The sequence below is a fragment of the Gigantopelta aegis genome, chromosome 14 (assembly GCF_016097555.1).
Source record: "Gigantopelta aegis isolate Gae_Host chromosome 14, Gae_host_genome, whole genome shotgun sequence".
Classification (NCBI taxonomy): Eukaryota; Metazoa; Mollusca; class Gastropoda; order Neomphalida; family Peltospiridae; genus Gigantopelta; species Gigantopelta aegis.
Genome location: NC_054712.1, coordinates 1,870,159 through 1,894,221, shown reverse-complemented (window position 1 = coordinate 1,894,221; position 24,063 = coordinate 1,870,159). Strand labels below are relative to the sequence as shown.

Sequence of the window (24,063 nt, the reverse complement as noted above, 5' to 3'; positions counted from 1 at the left end):
ACGAGGCACCAGATAGAGATTTATAGAATCAACAACTAGTTTGCCAAATCCCATTCGACTCTGTATTGTGTACAGATCCGGCCCTGACCATGTATTACTGTTTTGTAGTTAAGATTATTTTCTTTTAATAAAAATTTGTTTGTGGTTTTGTTTTCTCTTTTGTTGGGTTTTTTTGTTGTTGTTGTTGGGTTTTTTTTGTAGTTTGTTTGTTTGTTTGTTTGTTTGTTTGTTGTGGTTTTTTGTTGTGGGTTTTTTTTTTTTGCTTGTTTGGTTTCTCATTTATTTTGTGTTTTGTCGATATCCTTTCTTTCAAGTGACGGGATGTCAATTTGACCAGTGGAAACTGATTGGAACTGTCATGACATAAGTAGCTCCAAATGCTAGTATTGCAACCTGCTAGATGAGCGATGAATAAGTAAAATATATTCACGTGTACAAACTGGTACCGTGCCGCTATACTGGCCACTGGTCCCGTCACAAATTCTGGTCAGATCACCGGAAGTGTGGTTGTAGCCGTAAAGACAGATGTATGTGACGTTACTTCCGGCTGTTCCTCCTCCCCAAATACGGTAAGCATTGGCAACGGGTGCCGGTTCAGAACAGTTGAGAGAAAAAACTGAAATAAAAATTTAATTATCTCATCGATTTAAGGTAATTTTTCTCATTTTGAGTGATTTTATTCTCCTTTTTCTCCTTAGCAGTCATTGATTCCTTAATGAATTATCAAATAAATGTTTAACGACACTCTGGCATAAAAAAACAACATTTGGCTATTGAATGTCAAAAAATGGTAAATATATAAATTAACTGATGATCAACACTATGAAAGGTTTACAGTTGATTTAAAACCCAATGTAAAGAGTTGTCCAAAAATATATATACCACGAGTAAGTATATTAAAATTAAAAATGAAAAGCAACATGGCAACTGCAAGATACGTTTGTATTGTAAACATTTTGTGTTTCAATGAAGAGTTGGACTTGCCATTACAGTCACAGGATATATGCACGAATTGGCCTGTCTCGGACACAATAGAAAGTCATTGTTTTACTTAGACCGAAACAAACCAGGTTCATCATTAACAGGGGCGTAGCGTGATCTGGACCGGGGTGGAAGGGGGGTGGGGGGTGTCGAATATGAACCAAGTGGACCTTTTTCTATTTTGTTTTTGCACCACCATAAACTCCATATGCATAAACCTGTATGTTTTAGTTCTGAAAGCGGACCATTTGCTTCAGCGCGGGGGGGGGGGGGGGGGGGGGGGGGAGGGGGTCGTCCGAACCCCCCTTGCCTACGCCCCTGATTAATCGTGTTTGCATCTTATATATGTGCGGCGTTTGCAAGGCGACTTGTTACTGGTTGAAATAAGACTAGCACCGTACGTATATAATTATACAACCGCCTTATCAACACTGAAGGTAGTGTATTTCAAACTGTGCCACCATGTTTGTCAAGCCAGTATACATTGGCGAACTTGCCCTTAAGATATTCATATTCGGACTTAAATATTCATAATATTCGGGGCCCAGTGGTAAAACTCTCACTTGAAGCGCAGTCGGTCTGGGATCGATCCCCGTCCGTGGGCCCATTGGCTATTTGTCCTTCCAGCCAGTGCACCATGACTGGCATGTCAATGGCCGTGGTATGTGCTATCCTGTTTGTGGGATGGTGCATATAAAAGATCCCTTCTTATTAATAGGTAGTACTAAACCAAATAACTTCCGGCTGGGTCAAAGTTCGAGGTGCACCCACACTTTGATAAAGAAGTTAACACCACCAGTTCTGTGATTGGTTATAAATGTGAGTGTGTTGGTTGTAAAAAACATAGTTTCATATGGGCAAAAAATGTATGCGATTTTATTTATTCTAGTACCATTGTGTCAAGTAGTCTTGTGTTTAAAACATGTATGGGGTACCTATAAAAAAAAGTACACAAATTTTGTGCGGAACTAGGGTAGTCATAGACGCTACCCGTTATCTCAGAAATGAGCAGCTTGACCCCCAATATCTTCTGATTCACTTTAAGGGTGAGGAATGGTTGTATTTATATCCGTGGCGTTTATGTCGATTGATACACTGCAGGTAGGAGTTTTAGCCACATATGTTACTATTGTCGTCTATGGGATTTGATTTGGTAGTATATAGCGGGTTTTTTTCTCTAAGACTATATGTCAAAATTACCAAATGTTCCAATAGCCAATGATTAATAAATCAATGTGTTCTAGTGGTGTCGTTAAACAAAACAAACAAATAATAATATTCTGACTTAACATATTCCTAATATTCTGACATAAACATATGCGTACGGGCTCCCATTTGTGTAGGAGGGCAGACTGGTTTTTGCCCGAATTAAACGGGGAAAAAACCCGGAAACATTTATTCGTATTAGCATTATAGCTATATATGGTTGCAAACGAATCACCAAGCATTTTTACATGGGTTATCACAAATTGTGAGAGTAGAATTATGGTAAAATGGTCTCAGGTTAGCGTAGGCGTACGGGCTCCCATTGTTGTAGGGGGCCAGGCTGGCTTCTGTCCGAATTAAACAAAAATACACAACATTTATTCGTATTAGTATTACTACCAATCGGCTACATAGGGTTTGAAACGAATCACTATGAATTATTGCATGGATTAGGTGGTAGATTGATGGAAATACATGGTAAGAAGGTCTCAGGTTAGCACATTTCCTTCGAATATCTGTATAATTTGTGTCCGAATTTGAGGTTTTGCTCCAGCACTATGGGGAGCACCAGCTCCCCCCCCCCCCCCCCCCCCCCGTTAGCTTTTAAAAAAAAAGATTTGTTGTCTCCAGACCATAGACACTGAATAGATGAGGGAACCATATTCACTGCTTTACAACATATACACCTCACAGTAAAGAGATCTATAATATATATAATTAATTAATTACATTAATACGGTATAATGTCATGTATACTATATGGTGATGCTGATGGTGGTGATGATGATGATGATGAAGACGATGACGGTGTAATTAAATTGTTTGCATATACGCAAAAAGCAACGATGAAAACAATCACGAACATCGGGTTTACAACATTAATTCACTCGGGACAGATAATCCGTAATTCCTCATAGCTCGTTAGTTATTCTCTATAAATTTTCCTTTTAAAAAAACCTGTTTGAGTCTCGCATATTAAAGATTGTAACAAAGTTTTATTCCTTTGGCTATTATTCCAGATGCTATTTTATAACCGACATTTAATAGTGTTATGGGCCTCCAATTTGTAATATATCGCCTATCTTTACCATCTTTAGGGAGACATGATTTTTGCCCTGTCTTTGAAAATCTGATAATTTCACAGAAATATAAGCATGGTTTATTGAGCTACAAACATAAGTACCAATAACTCTCCGAAAGAATTTATAAAATTCGGCAGTGAAGCCATCCGAACCAGCGTTTTTTTCTATTATGGGACCTTCAGTGCCAAATTGTTCCTTATCTGATAATATACTGTCAGTCTGCGTAAAGTTATAATTTCACCATTTTCTATTTGCAGAACATTATGAACATCAAATATTTCAGATAAGTTTTTGTTAACATAGTTTCTTTTTTCTAAAGTAAGAAAATATTGTGAACCTTTTTCACCTTGTTCATAGTATTTCGTTTAACTTCTAAAAATTATCCCTTTTATTGTTTTAATTCCGTAATTTTTTAAGTTCTATATTTTTGTGTTGTAGTGTTTCAAGATCTTCGTCATTAAGAATATGTGATGTTGCTTCTAGTTTTCGAATGTATGTATTCGCATTAGTTTCCTGTTTTACTGTTTCTCTTTTAGATTGGTAGAATATATAATACTTTCACTCATAATTTTCATTTTCAGAAGTTCAAACATAAGCTGATCATTTATAGAAAATGACATACTTTGTTAATTGTGAATAGAAACTTAATATTCTTCAATTGTTTCCAAAATGATATCTTTAACCATCTGTACATAATTTTCACCATGCAAAAGAAAGATTAGCATTAAACTTCCAGTATCCAGGCCCGCGTTTAGTGTTACTAAAGGATATCTCTAGAGAAATTATAGCGTGGTCGGACTTATAAGAGATGTCAATAGAAGAGCGTTAACAATCGACATGATATCATTTGAAACTAAAACATAATCCAGTCTACTTTGCTTAGAATGTTGGGTTTTTTGGTCGCCATGTATATTGACGTTTTTCTGGATTAAATATCCGCCATGGGTCGCACAGTTTAAGGTAATATTTTAATTTAGTAATACTATCATTTGTAACACAAATTTGAAACCAAAAAACTGTGATAACGTGTGTAGAACATAATGATATAAGGGTAGAAAAACTTTAAATGATATCCGACAACAGAGTCTAAGTAGACAAAAGGAAGACGAGTAAAGACGAGAGCTAATGAAATACAAAACACAGAGAAGATGATTTGGTTCATGGCACAAGTGGAGTGCTAGTTGTCAAAGCTTGTGCTACTTGCTAAACCATACACGCTAAATATACGCCGTATGCTTATGGACATAAGTATTGATAATATTTTGACTTAACGTATTGAAAACATTCTGACATAAAGTATTCCTAAAGTGAGCTCTGTGATCTAGTGGGTAAGCTACTGAACAATCAAGCAGACGACACTGATTCAAATCCCGTGAAAGCTGGCTCACACATTCATTCATCTCTATCATCTACCACCCTCTGCCTATCATTCTCATTGTCTTTATATTTAAAAAAAACCTATTCATAATATTTTGACTTACCTGACTGTAAAATGCAGAAAAGTGCTGAGCAAAAAACGACACATCTCTTGTCCATGGTCGGTGTTCTGTTTTTAAATCGTGCTATTCTGTTTTAAAATCGTGCTATTCTGTTTTAAAATCGTGCTATTCTGTTTTAAAATCGCGCCGTTATATTTAATGAACACGCTGTTGTGTTTCAAAATAATTGTTCACATATATTTATAAATTAAACTTTGCTAACGTCAATCGGTGTAAAAAAAATAAATAATAATAATACTAAAATAAAATAAACACTCCACAAAAGGGCAAAGCTGCTGTTAGAACTTGTAATATGTATAAAATATTGATTGAGCGAAACAGATTACGTAGCTTTGACAACGAATAAAATACAACGATTATGGCGTGCATTTGGCGTCTAGTACTAATTTGCATTTTTATAATGAACACGATATCATTGTTTTCCTGAATTGTTAAATAGATTGGCTCGTTTTTGTTGTCATTGTCCTATGCGTTGTGCAACGGCCCGAGAATAAATAAAGTCTTGTCTCCTCTTGTCTTGTTACTCACTTTCATCTTATACAGCATTTTTAGCGACTAAACCTTTCTTCTTAAGAATAGCAATCTTCAGCAAGCCAAGCTGCAATAAAGTCGTCCTCCTCCGCGGTCTCTATTTATCTACAACCCACCACCACCGCCAACCCACCCCCACCCTCGATGATTAACTGTTTAGTCAGTTAAATAAGTTAATAAAGTTATACGTTGACTACAACGGAAAAACTGCTATTGTCAGGCATATTTACAGCGGAGACTCAACACCAGCTGTTAACAAAGAGAAAAAAGAAAAAGAAACCAAGGAGACGCGCGCCAGGGGCGGCACAGGGGAAGGACAAAGTTAGCGTCTAAACCGCCAGCGGCGGTCTCTTCTGCGTTGTCGCCCCCGGCTAGGGAGAAACGCCAGGAGCGGCAACAGGGGCTGCACCAGTACCGTACCCTAGACACGCGCAAGTGGCGACTAAGGGGGGCGCAAAACTGGCGGCTCAACTGCCAGCCGCTGTGCCTTCTAATCAGCCGCCCCTGTGGAGCGCATGGAGGAACGTCTGGCCAGCTCCACATCCTCGCCAACGTCACCCACAACTCCTCGGAACAGGAAGGCGGCCTAACCTCTTCTACAGGAGCCGATATCAACCCAGTGACAAGCGACAGCGGATCCATGGGTGGAGACTCACCCTCCGGGAACACCAACTTGGAATGTTTACAAGACATCACTTTCACAATACGAATGATCTCGGTAAATGACAATAAGGATGATCGCGGTAAATGGCAATAAGGATGATCGCGGTAAATGACAATAAGGATGATCTCGGTAAATGACAATAAGGATGATCGCGGTAAATGACAATAAGGATGATCTCGGTAAATGACAATAAGGATGATCGCGGTAAATGGCAATAAGAATGATCGCGGTAAATGACAATAAGGATGATCGCGGAAAATGACAATAAGGATAATCGCGGTAAATGACAATACGAGTGATCGGGGTATATGACAATACGAGTGATCGCGGTAAATGACAATAAGAATGATCGCGGTAAATGACAATACGAGTGATCGCGGTAAATGACAATAAGGATGATCGCGGTAAATGACAATACGAGTGATCACGGTAAATGACAATAAGGATGATCGTGGTAAATGGCAATAAGAATGATCGCGGTAAATGGCAATAAGAATGATCGCGGTAAATGACAATAAGGATGATCGCGGTAAATGACAATACGATATGAAAGACGTTCACAATGATTGCGATAATTCCTGATGTGGTAAATGATGATTATGATAAATGACGATCGTTATTATTGTGATAAATAACGATTAGGATGATCGTGATAAATGAAAAACAAATGACGATCATAATCATCGTGATAAATTATTATCATGTCTTAATATATAGATGATCGTGATAATGATGATCATGATGATCGAGATAAATGTTGACCAGGATGATCAAGACGATCATGATCAATGATGACATAAATGACGATCGTAATAAATAACGATAGTGATAAACGACGATCATGATGATAACAATAAATAATGATTCCAATGATCGTGATAAACAACTATTGTGACCAATGACGATCGTGATAATTGATGATCATAATTAGCTTTTGTTATGACGATCAAGATTATCGAGATTAAGGACGATCGAGAAGGTCGTAATTAAAGAAGATCGTGATGATCGTGGTACATGATATTCGTTGTAAATGACGATCGTGGTAAATATTGACCAGGATGATCATGATCAATGATGACATAAATGACGATAAGAATGATCGTGATAAATTATTATCTGGACGATACTGATAAATTATGATTGTGATAAATGATGATCGTGATAACTGATCATCATCATGTAATGTATGGTGATCATGATAAATAATGATCAGGATAATCGTGATAAATGATAATTTGGATAATTGTAATTATAGATGTGATAAATCGCGATAAATAATGTTATGAATGATCGTGACATAGGCGTATATTGACCATGATTATCGTGATAAATGGCGATCATGAAGATGGTGATAAATAACGAGCACGACGATCGTTATAAATAACGATCATGATGATTGTGATAAATATTTAATGACGATCACTGTGATCGAGATAATTGATGATCTGTAAGCCGAGTTACCTGAACAAATTACACAGAGTTTAGTCTCCATGGTTACTCACTGTAAACTGAGTTACCGGAACAAACAACTCACAGGGTTCAGTCTCCGTGGTAACTCAATATAATTTGAGTTACCTTAACAAAGCCCCCACGGAGTTCAGTCTCCGTGGTTACTCAATGCAATTTGAGTTACCTTAACAAAGCCCCCACGGAGTTCAGTCTCCACGATTACTGAATGTAGGTGAGATACCTGAACACACGAGCGGTGTTCGGTCTCCATGGTTACTAACTATAAACTGAGTTACCTGAACACACGAGCGGTCTTCCATCCCACTCCCCCAGAGACTCGTTACACGTTCTGATGTTTCCGTGTCTGACTCTCGTGAACTCACTCCAGCAGGTGTAGTTGACGATGTCGCTCTGACCACTTACTCTCTCCACAAACACGTCGGCGCCTTCAACTTCAGCTGGCGGCCCGCACTCCACTGCAAACAGACAACATAGTCTGTGGTTTGTGACAGGGACAAGAAAAGAATTAGTTAATTAACCACACAGTCGGATATATGACATCGCACATAATCAGAAATAATCAGAGCGGAAACCCACTGCCGCTACGTCATGGGCTACTCTTTTCGATTAGCAGCAAATGATATTTTATATCACCGTGATACAGTGTTCGAAATAGAAAGTAAACTATGGCCTTTTGTTGTTGTTGTTTAAAAGTAGGAGGCCAAAATGAATATGGCCGCCCACGAAACAAAAGTATGGTCTGCTGGAAATAAGACAGCATTGGGGGGGGGGGGGGGGGGGGGGGGGGGGGTTTGGCGTAGTGTGTGATACATTAGGACTTCTGAGGTGAATGTTACAGATTTGCAGAATAAGTATATAACAGGAGCACATTTTATTTAAGAGTTATATGGCGTCGGACGTATGGTTAAGGACATAACAGAATTACGAACTAAATAACACATGAGATACATCTGTCTTTTCAAGGAGGGATGTAGCCCAGTGGTAAAGCGGTCACTCGATGTGCGGTCGGTCTGGGATCACTCCCCGTCGGTGGCCCCATTGGGCTATTTCTCATTCCAGCCAGTTCACCACTACTGGCATATCAAAGGCCGTGGTATGTACTACCCTGTCTGTAGGATGGTGCATACAGAAGATCCCTTGCTGCTAATCGAAAAGAGTAGCCCATGAAGTGGGGACAGCGGGTTTTCTCACTCTTTATCTGTGTGATCTTTAACCATATGTCTGACGCCATATAACTGTCAATAAAATGTGTTGAGTGCGTCGTTCCTTCCTGTCTTTTCAAAACATTTAGCAGGTGATTTCTATTACACATGCTAGGTCTAAAAGAAGGAGTGGGCTGCTTTTTGTTTTCGCTTTTGTTAAAAATGGTTACCGAAGAAAAATGAATATATGGAAAAGACATAAAAGTACTCCATGAAAAAATCTGAAAAGGAAATTTAAAGAACTACAAGAAAAGAATGTTTCACATTGACAATAACATAAAATACAAAGTACAAACATGAAAGGAACAAACTCATTTCCCGTACTAGTTTACAAACTGGTTATCCAAACAACCAAAAAACAAATATAATGTGATAAGATCAACAAATAACTTAAACAAAGATAACAAAAAGCAGAAAAGTCGATCAAACCCAAATAATGAAGAATAAACAAGAGTTTCCCAACAAAGCTGCTGGTGCTGACTCTGGAGTCACAAATCGTTTTTAAAAACAATGAACAGGAAATAATAGAGCGGAATAGCTTAACTAAGGAGAATGGTACATAAATAAAGTTAAACTCTAAACAAAAGAAGACAGCGACAAACAATGAAAAAAGATATGTTAAAACATCACGCAATATTACAACAAAAAAACCCCTAACAAAATGGGTGGAGTGGAAAACAGTTCTTCCCAGAAAAAGGTACAACAATGTGAAACCGGTAAATCAGATACAGACGAAGAACGAGATAGTATAGCACATAAACAACCAGGTTAATAGATATCGCAGATTTATCTCCATCAACAACCGGAACAAATGGAAACGTATTAAACGCAAAAATGTCGAAATCAAAATGGCAAAGGAAAACATAATGAACATTTCCAAGAGAAAATTAAGTGCTAAAGCAAGCGCTCGCTTGATGCGCGGTCGGTTTGGGATCGCTCCCTGTCGGTGGGCGCATTGGGTTATTTTTCGTTTTTACCAGTGCACTACGACTAGTATATCAAAGGCCGTGGTATGTGCTATCCTGTATGTGGGATGGTGCATATAAAAGAGCCCTTGCTACTAATGGAAAAATGTAGCAGGTTTCCTTTCTTTGACTTTGTCAAATTTACAAAATATTTGACATCCAATAGTCGATTATTAATAAATCAATGTGCTCTAGTGGTGTCGTTAAACACACTTTAACTTTAAACAGAAAACCAATTTTATATGTTCCACAGAAATACTGAGTAAATATGATTTATAATAGAAAATATTTAATAGAGGTCTGTATAATGATGCTCTTGAAGAAAGGTATATTCGTGAGTGTCAACCGTGTATAAAGATAGCTTCTAACCGTTGCATTTATAATGATAAGAACGCCATTTCATTCCTTACATCTTGATTTTGCCAGACTACTGAAAAACATTCTTTTTATTAAATGTTTAACAAGTATAGCCCAGTTATTTTTATTGAGGAACAAACCCATATCATTTAACATCATGTCATAACATATCCTTGTAAATTTTCTGCTTTTCAGCTTTTATGATTTTCAACCAAAATTTAATAATTCTATAATGTCTATGTACAATCAAGGGAAATCTACATAATACAAAATATAAAAATACAAAATAATTTTGGGGGATTATGAGATAAAATTAAGGAAAAGTGGACATTTAAAAAATATATAAATCTACAAGGCCGATTTGAATTTGTTTTATATTACTGTATCCTATAAAATATATAATATAATATTGTGTTTGTATAAATCTGAATAGCTTTTAATTGTAAAGAGTCCTGTTTATGTGTTTGAAAATGTGGAAATACTTTAGAAACTGAACTATGCCATGCATGTACCTTTATATACCATCAGTTTAACTGTGGCTATTAATTGTTGGACTATGCGCCATTATTGAAAAAAATGTTTGATCATGCATTCTGGATCACGTTGGTACGTCCGCCGTATTGACTTCAATATGATGTCCATATTTAAAGACAAACTGTGTTATTTACAGACAAACTGTGTTATTTAAAGACAAACTGTTATTTAACGTTACGTGCACTTCTGACTTTGACTCAGCCTTAGGTTATTTGGCGATAGTGCTACCTATAGATTACAGAAACAATGTTATCTTGACTGGCCATATTTTAACCAGTTATTTCATCGTATTTATTTACTTCAGAAGCATTATATTTGCACACTCGTACCAAGTATTTAGTTTTTACTTTACATGGATCGCAAAATTGTCCAATGTTTGACATTCAGTAGCTGATGGTGAATAAATCAATGTGCTCCGGCAATGTTGTTAAACAAAACAAATACACTTTGCATGGACAGACCATCAATATTTAATCAATGTGCTCCGGCAATGTTGTTAAACAAAACAAATACACTTTGCATGGACAGACCATCAATATTTAATCAATGTGCTTCAGCAATGGTGTTAAACAAAACAAATACACTTTGCATGGACAGACCATCGGTATTTAATCAATGTGCTCTGGCAATGTTGTTAAACAAAACAAATACACTTTGCATGGACAGACCATCAATATTTAATCAATGTGCTCCGGCAATGTTGTTAAACAAAACAAATACACTTTGCATGGACAGACCATCAATATTTAATCGGTTACATGGTAAAATATTGAAATGTAAAGCCACTAAATATTACAAAATAACTTGCAGTCTGGAGCGAAATATGTCCACTATTTAGGATACTCCTTTGTCACACCATCCACCTTTGTCATTTTACGAGTTAGTATTGAATGCAGATCAACTGGTCCAAAAATATTTTTAAAATTTAAAAGACGTTGTCTTTGCTGCTTAAACAGTTTACAATCAAACACACAGTGGTAGCTGCTCTCATGTAATTACAAGAGGAGTCTGTAATGACTCCATAACGCTATACATCCGCATTTAGAGTGCTACAAGTGTATTTTAATCTAGTGAATGAACTATTTTCCTTTCCATTTCCACATAAATGGAATTAAGGCACCATGGAACATTCACGTGCTTTTGTCTTTTTCAAAAATGAGATTTGCTCACAAGATTGAATTTCTGATGGAAAGGATTTTCACAGATCAATAGTTGAATGTAAAGATGAAAGTTTTAGTAAAGGTGTTCTTAGAAATGGAATGGAGATATCGTTTTGGTTCCTTAGACTATAATGAACGCGTTGTTCAATCCTTGATGGTATACAGTTTACTAAAAAAAAACATCAGGAGCCATGCCATTAATTATTTTAAACGTAGTAAAAAAAAAAAAAAAATATTTTTTATTATTATTATTTTTTTATTATTATTATTATTATTATTATTATTATTTGGGCTTTTCTGCCTTTGGGGAGTGTAGCTAAACCTGTTTCAAACCGTGGTTTGACACCTAATAGCCGATGTATATAGTTTTTTGTGCTGGGGTGTCGTCAAACATCTATTCTATTCTAAACCTGTATCTAAGTATAGCGCGTTTCTTGGTGCAAACAATGATAGGCGTGTTATTATTCTTGTTACTTCAAGTTGAAGTTTTTCAAAATTTTACGCATCTATTACGAAAAGTCCCAAACCTCGGATGCATAATTAATAGTGGAAGAAGAATGTTGCATCAGTATGTGTCGCTCTAGAGAAAACTTTCAGTACAGAAACCATAGTTGAAAATGATTTACATATATGATGACTACGATTAGGCCATTTTGCAAGATTGTGAATGTCATTTACGTAAACTAAAAACAGAACTGGACCGAATACTGAGTCTTGCTGTATCCCAGCCATCAGCATGGGCGTATGGGGACTCTTTGATTTAGGGGGGCTGGAGGGGTTGATTTGCCCGAAATTTTACCCAGATAAAAACTGCCCGAATTTTTCCCACTGTTTTGCCCGAATTTGGGGGGGGGGGGGGGGGGCAATCGTACATCTTGAAGTTAGGAAGTACCTTAGTCGCATCATCTACCGAAGACATTGATATGGAATATTAGTTTTTAACACTTCCGTGTTTTCAAAGTCCCCTGTCGGTTGGCCTATTGGGCTATTTCTCGTTTCAGCTAGTGCACCAATGACGTGGTATGCATGGGCGTACGACCCCGGGGGGGGGGGGGGGGGGGGGGGGGTATAACAGTTGGAAAAATTCGGGCAGTTTTTATCTGGGTAAAATATCGGGCAAATCAACCCCTCCAGCCCCTCTAAATCAAAGAGTCCCCATACGCCCATGGTGGTATGTGCTATCATGTATGTGGGATTGTACATATGAATGATCCCTTGCTACTAATGGAAAACGTACCGAATATTTGCTCGCCTGAGGTGCTTACGTCGCAGGATCGAACCACCTCGGTGGATCAATTCAACATGTGACGCGCTATGCGGCATACTATGAAAGCGTTATTGTGCACAGCCTTTCACACCTAACCTGACCTGACTTTTTCATACATTTGATTTGGAACGCATTTTTGTTAAACGCGAAAATTGTATTCTAGTGAATTGAATTTTATGGATGGAATATTCTTTTGAAGATAGTTTTCAAATGTAAAATATGGTGAACCATTGTTTAGTGTTTGGATGTATCAAAGCTGCAGTTTTTCCGAACTTTAGATAAACCGACAATCACAAGTATTATGCTCGCCAAAGGCTCGCATTAAACCATTTTTATTCCTAATATATGATATTGACGATACCGAAACACGAGGGTAATAATCTCTTTATCATATAATCTCAAGCTTGATACAACGTTTTTTTGTAAACTGTATTAGCAACTTTTAATTCCAGTCGGCCATATATGTGTGTGTATAGATATATATATAAGAATTGAACGGTATATTTTTGACGTTCTAGCGATGATAAACATCAAAACCGTTTTACACACTGTATGAATGGCGTAGCACGTTAATATTGCATTAATATTGCCATTATAAAAAACTATATTAAAAACCCCAACCGAACTTTATTCCACAATGATTTACAACTCTATCACTACACAAATAAGGGAATTCCCTTAGAAAGTTACATTCGTGTTTTTTCCGTCAAATCTCCGATTCATTATACTGATTTACATAAGGTTTTATAAATTTTAATTTTTAATGTGGATAAAAAGTTATAAATTTTTAAATAACTGAACATCAACTGATAACGCAAACAGGTTTTTTTTTCTCTCAAAAATATCAAACGATAATTAATTAAGAATTTAACGATCTATATACTTAAATGGAAGATTTGTTGTAAAGTGGTTAGAGTATGAATTTTGAACTAATTAATATGAGGGAGAGCGTCGAATTATTTAGAAGATTTATCAATTACTATATTAAAATTGCAGTTGTCAAAAGTTGAATTAGTGAAAAGTGATTGTGAAGACTGACTTGAAAGGGATAAAGTGGTTTCAGTTTTACTGTGTATGTGGATTTCAAAGGAAGTTTGTGATTGTGTAATTCTATTCTCGGAAAGGACAGGTGCGTGCACGAAGGCGTATGTGTATTCGCGCGTGTAAGTTGTCGATTTCGTATTTTTGTCAAATGTGACAGAGGTGCGCTCATCTCTCTCTCTTTCGATTTGTTGAGTATTCTCTGCTATAACGTTTAACAGAAGCTTCGTTTTTGTGGCCTGCCATATACATTATGTGTCTCAGTTCAAAATCGGAGTCGTTTAAAGCCTTAATTGTGGTGGCTTAATGTAAAGTCTCCACCAAAACTTTCATGTCTGTCATTCATTCATTCGTTCATTCATTCATTCATTCATACTGGGATAAAAATAGAAATGATGGAATCCTCGGGGATTCCGTTGTTGACTTAATTGATAAAAAGTAGTTCCGGTAATAACATTCTGTTTTTATTTGTTTACCGAAAAAGTGCAGTTTTCACGTTCATGGAAGAATGAACGTTGGTTTTTTAGATTACATGATAGCATTTTAACCAATCCAGACGCCTATTACAAACCAGTAATTATAAAATGGAAAAAGAAAGAAATGTTTTATTTAACGACGCACTCAACACATTTTATTTACGGTTATATGGCGTCAGACATATGGTTAAGGACCACACAGATTTTTAGAGGAAACCCGCTGTCTCCACTACATGGGCCACTCTTTCCGATTAGCAGCAAGGGATATTTTATTTACGCTTCCTACAGGCAGGATAGCACAAACCATGGCCTTTGTTGAACCAGTTATGGATCACTGGTCGGTGCAAGTGGTTTACACCTACCCACTGAGCCTTGCGGAGCACTCACTCATGGTTTGGAGTCGGTATCTGGATTAAAAATCCCATGCCTCGACTGGGATCCGAACCCAATACCTACCAGCCTGTAGACCGATGGCCTAACCACTACGCCACCGAGGCCGTTTATAAAGTGGAATATATATATATATATATATATATATATATATATATATATATATATATATATATATATATATATATATATATATATATATATATATATATATATATATATATATATATACTCTTCAAAAAAAAGAAACGCAAAAGGGTACAAATGGGTTATAACTCCGATTTTATGTTTCCTACCGGTTCATGCTTTGTGAATATAAGGTCGTTGCATGTCCCAAACACATTCCCACGGTTACATTCGATAAAATGCAGCTACTGTACAATAAAGTTCCAAAATGTGAATATTCGCAAAAACGCAGCCACGTGCAAACCATGTCACCACTGCACGTGCGTTGTCTGCACGTGCAACATGAACACCGACAGTATAAAAGTGCAGGGTGTTCGCTTGCCTGGCCTCTGTATCTGGCCGACAGTTGACAATCCAGGACATGCCACGTCTCAGTGAACCGCAGAGAAACAATGCCATCGGCCGACTAGACGCAGGCGAATCCAGAACGGCCGTTGCCAGGGCATTCCATGTGTCCCCAAGCACCATCTCCAGACTGTGGGACCGTTACCAGCAACATGGATCAACACGTGACCTCCCTAGATCCGGTCGACCACGGGTCACTACCCCCGGACAGGACCGCTACATCCGGGTACGCCACCTTCGGGAACGATTGACTACTGCCACCTCCACAGCCGCAGCAATACCAGGTTTGCGCAGGATATCCGACCAGACCGTACGGAACCGCCTACGTGAGGTAGGAATTCGTGCCAGACGTCCAGTTCGAGGTGTCATCTTAGCACCACAACACCGTCGACTCCGACTGCAGTGGTGCCAGATTCATCGACAATGGCCTCAACTGCGATGGAGACAGGTGTGGTTCAGTGACGAGTCCCGATTTCTGCTCCGACGTCATGATGGAAGATGTCGCGTGTATAGGCGTCGTGGTGAACGTTATGCGGCAAACTGCGTGCAGGAAGTGGACAGATTCGGCAGGGGTAGTGTCATGGTGTGGGCAGCCATCTCACACACTGGCAGAACTGACCTGGTCCACGTGCAGGGCAATCTGAATGCACAGGGCTACATTGACCAGATCCTCCGGCCACACATCGTTCCAGTTATGGCCAACGCCAACGCAGTGTTCCAACATGACAACGCCAGGCCTCACACAGCACGTCTCACAACGGCTTTCCTACAGAACAACAACATTAATGTCCTTCCTTGGCCATCGATATCAACGGATTTGAACCCAATTGAGCATCTATGGGACGAGTTGGACCGACGCCTCCGACAGCGACAACCACAGCCCCAGACCCTGCTCGAGCTGGCAGCAGCCTTGCAGGCCGAGTGGGCCACCATCCCCCGGGACGTCATCCGTACTCTGGTTGCTTCAATGGGCAGGCGGTGCCAGGCAGTTGTCAACACACGCGGAGGCCACACCTGGTATTGACTCCAGATGACCTTGACCTTGGTGGTGTGTCCTATCACTTACTCACAATGGACTAGAGTGAATTGTGAACAATCCTGCAACATTTGGTAATTATCGGACTCACCATTCAATAATTAAATCAATTCTCCAAATGTTACGACAATGTGGTTTTGCGTTTCTTCTTTTGAAGAGTATATATATATATATATATATATATATATATATATCATATTTAATTATTGTTAGGTGAAAAAAAAAACACGTCCCTCCCCTCAAATTTGTGTTTGTTTGTTTGTTTTCTTTAATGACACCACTAGAACACATTGATTAATTAATCATCGGCTATGGAACGTCACACATTTGGTAATTCTGACGTACCCTAGTGGTAATAAGCTCGCTTGATGTGCGGTTGGTTTGGGATCGATCCCCGTCGGTGGGCCCGTTTGAGCTAATTCTCGTTCCAGCCAATGCACCACTACTGGTATATCAACGGTTGTGTTGTGTGCTACCCTACCTGTGGGATGGTGCATATAAAAGCTACTAATAAAAAAATGTAGCAGATTTCCTCTCTAAGACTTACCAAATAGTAAATTAATAAATCGTTAATAAATAGTGGGATCGTTAAACAAAACAAACTTTAAACTCTATATACACTTTACCACAGATAGAAAGGAACATACCACGGTCTTTGACCAGTTGTAATGCACTGGTTGAAACGAGAAAAACCCAATCAGTTCAGTGGATCCACCGAGGTGGTTCGTTCCTGCGACGCAAGCATCTCAAGCGAGCACTGAATCAACTGAGCTAAATCCCGCCCCATAAATCAATAATAAAAACTAAAACCAAAAGTGTAGCGAGAGACCGTGTTTGTCAACCCTCCTTGTAAATCTTAAGGCAATAAATAAACATGTAATAAACTTGTCCAGGTCCCCGTTCCACGAAGCGGACTTAGCCCTAAGATCAACTTAAGTGCACAGGGTAGCTATGTGCTTAAGGTAATCTTAGGACTAAGATCGCTTCGTGGAACGGGGCCCTAGACGTGCCTGTGGTGTCCAAATGGTGGAATGCGTCAGGACCACTATTAGTTTTAAGTCCGTTGTTTTCAACTAGAAGATGAAAATTATGTTCAGCCGTCTTTTATTAACTAGTGATGGCACGGGACGTAGCCCGGTGGTAAAGTGCTCCCTTGATGCGTGGTCAGTCTAGGATCGATCCCCGTCAGTGGGACCATTGGGCTGTTTCTTGTTCTAGCCAGTGCACCACGACTGGTATATTAAAGACCGTGGTATGTGCTATACTGTCTGTGGGGTTGTGCATATAAAAGATCCCTTGCTACTAATGGAAACATATAGTTGGTTTCCTCTCTAAAACTATATGTAAAAATATACAAAATGTTTGACAACCAATAGCCGATGACTAATAAATCAATGTACTCACTTGGTGTCGGTAATTAAAACAAACTTTAATTTTCATTAATTAGTCGATGCAGTTTGCCAGTAGGGAATGCACTACAAAGTAGAGAAACTCCGCAGTGTCTATATTTAGAAGTTGAATCTAGCGTCTGTATGATTAACAACTTGGTTTTATGTCGCATCTAGAGTAGCTACTGCACAACTGTATTTCATTTTTGAGTACTTGTTGTAAATAGCATGGCCATAAACTAGCAATATTGCTCTGTTGGACAATAATGCACTAGGGAACTAGGAAGTTATATAACTTTCATTTCCATTAGTAAACGCTTTAGCATTTTTCCTCCTGTCTAACTTTGTAGAGAGAAACAGTTTTGACTGTGAGTTTGGGCAGTGATGAAATGCCTTAAGCCTGTGAGAGAAACTATTTCAAACCATATAAAGCTGCCATGATTACAACGTAAGTACTTTTTATGAGAATGTTGTAAAGTGAAGTTTGTCAAAGCATTCGCAGGAGTTTGTAAATGAACTAGTATGGACAAATGTAACTCGATAAAACGTAAATAAAAAACAGGAAAAGAAAAACAACGACAGCGAGAGAAAAGAAAGAAAGAACTGTTTTATTTAACGACGCACTCAACACATTTTATTTACGGTTATATGGCGTCAGACATATGGTTAAGGACCACACATATTTTGAAAGGAAACCCGCTGTCGCGACTACATGGGCTACTCTTTTCGATTAGCAGCAAGGGATCTTTTATTTGCGCTCCCCACAGGCAGGATAGCACAAACCATGGCCTTCGTTGAACCAGTTATGGATCACTGGTCGGTGCAAGTGGTTTACACCTACCCATTGAGCCTTGCGGAGCACTCACTCAGGGTTTGGAGTCGATATCTGGATTAAAAATCCTATGCCTCGACTGGGATCCGAACCCAGTACCTACCAGCCTGTAGACCGATGGCCTAACCACGACACCACCGAGACCGGTACCGAGAGAAAAGAGAAACAAGAAAAAGAAATTTTAAAAGAAAGAAAGAAAAACAAATATTAAGGAAATAATTGAAGTTTTATTTATTTATTTATTTATTTTATTATTATTATTTTTTTAATTATTATTTTTTTCGGGGGGGGGGGGGAGGGGAGGGTATTTTCAAAATAAGCTTTGTTCTCTTTACAAAAGTACATAAACAAGTTAACAGCAAGCATCTTTTACCTGAATATTTTTTTAATACTATTTTGCCATTATAATCTACGATACAAACAATTCTTTCAAATTAATGTTTTGTAAAATGTTTTACTGATTATTTTGAAAACTACATCTTTCTGTAATTCAGATTTTTTATTTTGTCCTCTGTATGTAGTACTTAATATTAAAAGTCAACCAGTTTATAAATTTATTTTCTAATTTTTTTGTAATTTCGAACAATATTGTATTTTTATCTAATGTAGTATTTTCGCCATTGTTGACAATCCATTGTTCAATAGCTTTCCAAAGTTCTAATACCTTTGGGCATTGATAAAACAATGTTTTTAATGTTTCTGGTTGGATATGACAAAAATTACAAATATTTGAGTCTATTTATTTAATTTTATATAAGAAAGTGTTTGTTGGTGTTATTATTTGTAGAATCCTATACTAGAACCATAGTGAAGAGGGATGTTTAAATATTGTAAAAGGTAGGCTGTAATATTGTCCCCATTCATGACAGGACTTTACTTGAAGCGTTTAGGAGTTTATACATATCTTGACATATCTTGATGTTTAATTTGAATGTTTTTCGGGGTATTGCTTTACCCATTTTAAATGGCGTCGATCCGAGTTTAAAAGTAGAGGGACACCAGAAGCTAAGGGACACATGGCCACTGTATGAAAGGGTAGCCCATTCGCTGAGCCAGTGGTATGGAAACGCCCTTGCAGTTAATGGACGACGGAATGGCTCACTTACAGATATCTCGCTAATTAGAAATTAAATATTGAAAAGTGTATATTTGATAAAACTTGTCATTTTAAAGAATTGTTTGTATCTTAGATTACAATGGCAAAATAGTATTAAACAATATGCTATCATTTAGGTATGCTGGGCTCGACCACAGTCCAGAATGCTTAGTGTTTGTTTTGCTTGCATGGTTATCCGAAGCCAGATTGCAAAAACATTATATCCTAATCAAACCATAATCAAAGATAAAATATAGAAAAGACGTTTCACGTACACCATGCAGGTTGCAGGTAGGTGCCCTGCTTAGTAAAAACAAGTCAAACAATCTTGGATTGTTTATACATTTGCATTCTATCGGCAACCAAGCAAGCTGTGGGTAAATGGCTCCTGTATACACAACCTGCAATGCTTTATTCAGGTATGGAACCTACTTTTCATTACCTGTTACTGCCCCTGATTATTTTTTTCCTGTTTGAAAACGTACAGTAAAATTCGATACTGGCCCTTAAATTGTTGTTACTAGTACAAAATATGTAAATTTAAGACACATTCCTTGAAAAAAAGAAAAGAAAAAAAAAAAAACTTTAAAAGCAGTCAAACTGGACGCGTTTATCCCATAAAACATACTATGACATGCTGTTCGTCAAATGTTATTTATATTATCACTTGCAATATATAGGACAAGCATGGGCTAAGCGGTCTTTACGAATTAATGGATATCGTAGCGACATCAATTTATATCTATGTAACTATATATTAGATAATACCAACTTTAATACTAATTGTCATTCCATATAAAACTTTCTTTTACCCCATTTGAACAGTTGTTTAGCAATGGTGAACACCACCGCCAAGTAAGTGAAACATTTTGGATACACGAATTACAAACTAAAACACCGCATGGACTTCATGACAACATTTTATTTAATGTAAATATATCTTTATCACTTAGTAACATTACAAATATACAGTATTGTAAAGTGGGATTACTTTGTATTTCTGTACATTGAAACAATGTTTATATACAATGTTAGATAATTTAATAATCTTGTCTTTATACTAATTTAATAACATAGCTAAGAAATGCACTTAAGCCTATGCACTATTATTATTATTATCTTTTTATTCTTAAACTGTGATTTGTATTTTACTGTTTTGATTGGAATTGGTAGCGAGTTTAATATTCTATTTATAACCCATTAGTCGATTTCAATTTATATCACTAAACTCATTTGCTAAAGGTCCAGCGACCAGAACGTTTTGACCAAAATTAATAGTTGAACCTGCTATAACGGCTACAAAATACATTGACCATTTTGTTTTTGTCTGTTCATTGGATAGCTGAACTTGTCATAACGGTAACAAGATATATGTATGATATATGCGATGTTGTCAGTCATCATTTTTTGAAGTAAGACAAATACATAACTTACATATTCATCCGACTCATCAACACTAAAAGGACAAAGCAGTTTGTGGCAGTCTGCCACGATGTTTTTCAGTCATTACACATTGGGAAACTGGCCCTTTTGTTAGTATATAACGAGTTCTTACCTGTAACATTTAGCGTTTCGTGGACTAATTTAATAGGTAACAGAATCCAGTAGAAAACAATAAAAGGTAAAAGTCTTTTTCAAACAGTTAATAGTAGTCTTTCAACAAAACGTGTTCATTTTATGCTCTGAGTAACATTTCTATGTAGAACAAATATTGGTGTGGGATGTTTCTTCTCTTATTTAATATTTTTGTGAAGACTGTCGAAACATTTATACATCCCACTGTATTAGTAGTTTTCATAGTAAACGTTCTGAGGTGCTTTTATTTACCTTTATATAACAACCACCTGACTATATATTATGTTAGAAATCAAAATACAATAACGGCTACGTAAACAATTCGTATTCGTTGCAGGTTCCAGGGCGGTGTTGAAGGTTGTTTCAAGCATTGCTTAATAAAGAAATACGATGATAAAAGAGCCTTGAGCTTTCTGTTTCTAGCGATATGTTTTGGTGCCCTTACCACAAGTTACACTTACTACGTCATGCTCGGTGATAACGGGCGTGCGAACCGTTTCTCAATGAAACCCATGCCCGCGAACTATCGACGTAGCAACGACAGCAAACAGTTCACGGTCAGCGAACAGAGATATGACAACACAATAGTGAGCACCCCCTCGCTGGTCATGTTCACCACCTGGTCTGACGATATGGATGGAAGAGTGAGGAACAACACTTGCTACAACTGGGGATCCTTGAGACCTCTGGTTCACCTTGTCCTCTTCACAAACAGCTCTTCGGCTGCTGGGCAATGCAAGAAAAACGGCTGGACGATTCTTCCTCTCACACAGACAGCTGCTGGAGGGGCACCTGTTCTCAAGTTCATGTTCTCCGAGATCATCTCAAGGTTCAACTCGACGCTGTACGGCTACTCAAACGGAGACATCCTGTTCGGAGACGACCTTCTCCAGACTTTGTCGGCAGTCCACGTGACATTCAGGACTCAGACGAGTCCACTTCTTGTCGTAGGCGTCAGAAGAAACGTCATCAACGTAACATCACTGGAGGCCTCATCTTCCAAGAACCTTCGGGAGGCAGCAAAGAAGAGAGGAACGCTATTCATCAGCGTATCTCAAGATTATTTCATTACTAACAAGGCATTTCCATGGGACGGGATCCCCGAGGTGGTGGTAGGACGAGTTGCCTATGACAACTGGCTGGTGTTGGATTCTATTCACAGGGGTCATACAGTCATAGACGCTACGGACACCATTACTGCGGTTCATCAGACGACCCACAAGGGCAATTATCAAGGAAATTCAAACCCACAGACACGATACAATAGCAAACTGCTGTCTCGGCACCATAAGACTATTCACTACGAAGCAGGATCTACAGAGTGTGTTACGATCATGACGAAGTATTCGGTGAACGGTGAAATATTTACTTTGAAAAGAAAAAGTGTCCCAAAATTTTGTAAAACACCTTATGGTTGAAGTAAATATTTTACTTGCAACTGTGTTGTATGTTAACCTATTAATCAAGCATTGGTTATTGTTTGTTTGGTTGTTGGTTTGCTGGGGTGTTGTTGGGGGTTTTTGTTGTTGGTTTTTTTGTTGTTTATTTTTTTTTGGGGGGGGGGTTGGGGGATGTTTTACAGAAAAAAATCTTTTTTGTAAAGTTTATTGACCCCAGAAACAACGTTTGTAGTGTTAGGGTTGGGGGTCCTGATATCACTACCTTAGTCATGTTATAGGTTAGAAATTGTATATACTATATAAACTGAAAATATATACGTGTACACACACACACACACACACACACACACACATATAGAGAGAGAGAGAGAGAGAGAGAGAGAGAGAGAGAGAGAGAGAGAGAGAGAGAGTACTTACACTAGTAATAAGCCATCAATAAGTACATGGTGGGTAGTGATTAAGCCATCAATGATGCCATGGTGGGTAGTGATTAAGCCATCAGTGGGTCCATGGTGGGTAATGATTAAGCCTTCAATGCCATGGTGGGTAGTGATTAAGCCATCAGTGGGTCCATGGTGGGTAATGATTAAGCCATCAATGATGCCATGGTGGGTAGTGATTAAGCCATCAATGATGCCATGGTGGGTAGTGATTAAGCCATCAATGATGCCATGGTGGGTAATGATTAAGCCATCAATGATGCCATGGTGGGTAGTGATTAAGCCATCAATGATGCCATGGTGGGTAATGATTAAGCCATCAATGATGCCATGGTGGGTAATGATTAAGCCATCAATGATGCCATGGTGGGTAGTGATTAAGCCATCAATGATGCCATGGTGGGTAGTGATTAAGCCATCAATGATGCCATGGTGGGTAGTGATTAAGCCATCAATGATGCCATGGTGGGTAGTGATTAAGCCATCAATGGGTGCATGGTGGGTAGTGATTAAGCCATCAGTGAGTACATGGCGGGTAGTGATTAAGCCATCAATGAGTACATGGTGGGTAGTGATTATGCCATCAATGGGTACATGGTGGGTAGTGATTAAGCCATCAATGAGTACATGGTGGGTAGTGATTAGGCCATCAATGAGTACATGGTGGGTAGTGATTAAGCCATCAATGAGTACATGGTGGGTAGTGATTAAGCTATCAATCAGTACATGGTGGGTAATGATTAGGTCATCAGTGAGTCCATGGTGGGTAGTGATTAAGCCATCAGTGAGTCCATGGTGGGTAGTGATTAAGCCATCAATGAGTTCATGGTGGGTGCTGATTAAGCCATCAGTGAGACCATGGTGGGTAGTGATTAAGCCATCAATGAGTCCATGGTGGGTAGTGATTAAGCCATCAATGAGTACATGGTGGGTAGTGATT

General features: G+C 38.2%; 1 protein-coding gene across 1 annotated transcript; it reads left to right on the top strand.

Annotated features, from left to right (window-relative positions):
- Positions 1-569: 569 nt before the first annotated feature.
- Positions 570-22,723, top strand: LOC121388069. Its single transcript, XM_041519279.1, has 3 exons — positions 570-651; positions 3,708-3,761; positions 21,621-22,723. Coding segments are annotated over exons 2-3 (1,083 nt in total). The 5' UTR covers positions 570-651; positions 3,708-3,759; the 3' UTR covers positions 22,702-22,723.
- Positions 22,724-24,063: the final 1,340 nt, after the last annotated feature.